Source organism: Buceros rhinoceros, unplaced genomic scaffold (genome assembly GCF_000710305.1).
Source record: "Buceros rhinoceros silvestris isolate BGI_N320 unplaced genomic scaffold, ASM71030v1 scaffold18191, whole genome shotgun sequence".
Classification (NCBI taxonomy): domain Eukaryota; kingdom Metazoa; phylum Chordata; class Aves; order Bucerotiformes; family Bucerotidae; genus Buceros; species Buceros rhinoceros.
The window spans coordinates 23693-27790 of NW_010396178.1; the positions used below are offsets into that span (position 1 = coordinate 23693).

The following is a 4098-nucleotide window of genomic DNA, read 5'->3' on the forward strand; positions in this document are numbered from 1 at the left end:
CAGCCGTAACCGCCCCGCGCTGCTCGCCCCGTACACCCCGCTCAACGCTTCTGCTAAACCTGGGCACTGCCACCAGTCCAAACACCCCGCTGGCGCGGCGGAGCGGTGGTGGTTACACGCTGTAACAGCGGAGAATCAGGAGCATTCGTACAGAAGCTCTAGTGGGAGTATCTTTAAAGATGGGACCCTACACTGAGTTACAGGTGAATCAACAGCCGTGCTCCTCGTCCACGTACTGCAACAGTTCCTACAGCACTCCAACCAGAAATTCCAGAGTCCAAGAACAAGATATTAATATACTATCACACTACTTAGGAAGAACAGGAAACCAAAAGAAAACAGCGTCTGCCTCCTGCCTGAGGGCACTGTTCCTTTCACCCGCCTCGCTTTGGCCTCCTCGGATTATTCTAAAGAATAATCTTTTTTTTTTTTGATGGACAGATTATTTTTAATACCCTTTCCAAAGCTCCTTTGTGACAGTCAAGTTTTCAGGATGTTCTTCATCTGGGGAAAAAAACACTTACAAAATTTAACAGCAAATTAAAACTGTCTGAGGGATTCTATCAGTAAAAATACAGTAAATGCTTAAGAATAAATGAGGTTTTCATTTACAGCTGTTAGAGATTCCTGCCAGGATTATTTTATTATTTATGGCTTTTTCCGCAATTGCTGTTATTAAAAGGGCATCGCTAAAGGCCATTCAGCATCGCATGGCGGCGCAGCTGAAGATGAACTATCGATTTACCTAGAGATAAGGAAATCATAGATGGCCACGCACGTCCCCACACTCCCGGGCCGTGTCTCACGGAAGGAGAGTGGCTGCCCTGGCAGCTCAGCCCCAGGGTTTTCCTGACAGCACTGAGATGTTCCAGGAACCTGCCAGATCACTGCAGGTTTGTGATGCGGCAGTGGGAGGAACCTTCCCCAGCCCCTTGGCTACCAATTTTCTGCGGATGTTCTACAGCTGAGGTTTTTAAATGCAGGGGCCTTGGTAGTTTATCGATCCAGTCAGACTTGATGGTTGGTTCACTTTACAGACAAAGGCTCTAAATACCAAGAAACAGCATCATGTACCTGCTGGGCAGTTCCATGGCAACCTCCTGGCACTGGAAGCACGTTGGTTTATTGCTGCTTTTGACACTGTGCCCTCTTACGAGGCTGATGCACACGTTCCAGGCTGGTAATGTGTCTTGATGTTGAAGTGGGAAAATCTTCAAACACATAAAATAATGTTCTCTAACATAATGCCCCAAAATTTTTCACACTGAGGGCGGTGAGCCCCTGGCCCAGGCTGCCCCGAGAGGTGGGAGCAGCCCCATCGCTGGCCCCATCTCAGGTCAGGTTGGCCCTTGGGGCTCTGAGCCCCCTGCTCTGGGTGCAGATGTCCCTGCTCCCTGCAGGGGGTTGGGCTGGGGGAGCTTTGATGGTCCCTTCAGCCCGAACCAGCCTGTGGTTCTATGGTAAGATTAATGCACTTCCTCTCCTCGCTTCCCCCCATCACCCTTATCTAATAAAGAGCAGGGAGGCAGCTTTGCTGTTAGCACTGAGGATCACTGAGCAGAGAGCTCGGCTATGGCTGGCTTTTGCCTTTCCACATATTTTGGACTCAGTTCTTTAATTTAAGGCTGAAATTAAGATCTCATGACAATACTCTCACAAGGTTTATATAAGTTAAGCCCATCGCTGCCTTACAACAGCATTGAACAGAACTCACATCCAGTTTAAAATAGGGCTCAAGCGACAATTATTTAGGGAAGGAAAAAAGAAAACCAAACCCTCCAAATACTATTATATATATAGAATTAATTCTAGAAATGCCCAGGAAACAGGAGCAGAGAAACCACAGCTTAACCTGTATGACATGCCCACAAACGCCCCATCATCCCTCCCGGGAGCTGACTCACGCCACGGATCCCGACACGGGTCTCCCACGCAGCTGCCAAGGAAGAGAACAGCCCCGTTAAACTGCTCAGCTTCTGGAGAACGGCTCTGCGAAGCCACGCGCGTCATTCGAGCAGGAGCAGGCAGTAAGAATCTCCTTGCTGGGCCATTCCTTTCGCTGGGAGCTCACACGCTGCGCTCAGCAGCGGATCAGATGCTTTCTGCCACAGCGGATCTCTTAAGGCAGGGAGGGGAAAAGGGCCGTGGAATTGTAAATCATTTTATTCTCTTGCGCTTACGAGCTGTGACAGCAGAACGATCAATAGCTGTAGCTTTGCTAACAAAAATAGCCGCTGCCAAAAGGAGCCCACGGAGAATCAACTTCCATATATCTATCCTCCAGCACAGACCTTGTTTGTCCCTTCGTATCAGAGCTGTTTTTTCAGGGAATACCATTTTTATGGTGAAAACCCAAAAGCAGAGTTAAGGATTTTAGGCTCCCTCCCATCGAGAGCAGCACCCTTCCACAGTAACGACCCAGAACTGCTCCTGCAAAAGCTCTTCTGCAAGCGATAACCAACGCCGGCAATTACAGACAGCCTCGAGGTCCCTCTGACGGGGTTTCACCATGGAATCACAGACTGGTTTGGGCTGGAAGGGACCTTAAACATCATCTAGGTCCAGCTCCCTGCCACGGGCAGGGACACCTTCCACTGGACCAGGTTGCTCAGAGCCCCGTTAACAAGCATCGGCAACTCTCATGTTAAAATTCCACTGAACCAGGTGAACTTCACTGTACAGAAGTTGCACTCTGATCCTCGGTGACAAATGAACAGATTTAGTCCACGGGAGGCAGACATGTAGTGCTTTAAAGCAGTGCTAGACACTCTGCTCCAGGGATCGCTTCCAGAGACGTGAGAACAGGCCTAGCAACAGGGTGAAGTGACAATAAGCTCCTACAGAGGTGCCTACATGCATCCCAGGAATATTCTTAGGGGTCTATGGACCAAAACACGTTGAAATCCCCTGATTTAAAACATAATCACTCTGAAGAAGTAACTCTACCCTTCTGTTCCACTGAAAGTGAAACGATATAGTTCAGAGAAAACAGCTCAAAAATGCTCTTGAGTTCCCAGCGGATCTTCTCTAGGAAGAGCTGCTTCCCCCAGGTCCTCCAAGCAGCTGCTGTCAGGAGATGGTCCAGCAGCCCGGGCCAGGGGTGGGAAGAAGGACATGTCCAGGACGTGCTCCAGGTTGCAGACAGACACACCCCGGGTTATTTTCCATACTCGCTTACAACACAGAAACTGTGATACATCCAAGTAATTTTCAATGTCCTTTCTAACGTTTCCTTATCAGAGTCTCCATTTTCCAGGTTTCCTTCACGTCTAAAGGACAATCACTACGTGCGTTTCACTCAGAGAGGTTTTATCCTCGTCAGGGACAACAGCCCTGTCCCCGCAGACAGAGGGGCAGGACGCAAACAGCCTCAGGGTCGGCTCTCCCCCAGAACTAACATCCCAGCCACAACCTGCAAGTTCACGACCACATACACTTGCAAAAACTTCTGTTAAAAACATATATTTGCATTTTTTTTTAACACCACATGAATTTATATCTTACGTCAGCTTACAGAAAGCCTCGTTTCTTTTATAACGGTATAACTAAAATAATTATTATTTTGAAAGCGTAACAATTCCCAAACAGCAATAAAACGTTTCATGCAGCAAAAAGGACCGAAAGACTTTCACGAGGCACCCCCAAACATCTCGAGAATTTAAATTAACCCCCAACTTGCGTGACAGCTAAAGCAGCAGTGCCCTGTCCGCGGCGCGGGAACCGGCGCAGCACGACTGTGTTCGGTACAGAAAATGAAGGAAAACGGGAATTACCCTAAAAGACATTTCAAGATTCTCGCCACCCCAGATATCCATTCCTGCATCGTAAGTTCCTATCTCTTCAAAGTAGTTTCTGTCAATAGAAAATAGGCCACCAGCCATAGTAGGGGTCCTAGTTGAAAACAAACAGAAAAAAAAAAAGAGGAAAAAAGAAAAGAAAAAATACCTTTTGAAAGACACTGTGGCATTTCAGCGACACTACAGTACATTTCACTACCTCAGACATTTTGACTATAAATATATTCTAGGCACAGCAACTTAAATACAAACTACTAAAGGTAGTAACTGGGCTGCGGCTGCACCAACCGTGCCCCCACGG

General features: G+C 47.8%; 1 protein-coding gene across 1 annotated transcript in view; it reads right to left on the reverse strand.

The window, feature by feature from the left end:
• The window catches only part of LOC104501939 (polypeptide N-acetylgalactosaminyltransferase 13), a gene marked incomplete at its 3' end in the record, with an annotated part of 82928 nt that overhangs the window by 21971 nt on the left and 56859 nt on the right, over positions 1–4098 (reverse strand). Inside the window, exon 6 of the mRNA XM_010145835.1 lies at positions 3774–3891. Coding sequence (XP_010144137.1) covers positions 3774–3891 — 118 coding nt within the window. The remainder of the gene's footprint in view (positions 1–3773; positions 3892–4098) is intronic.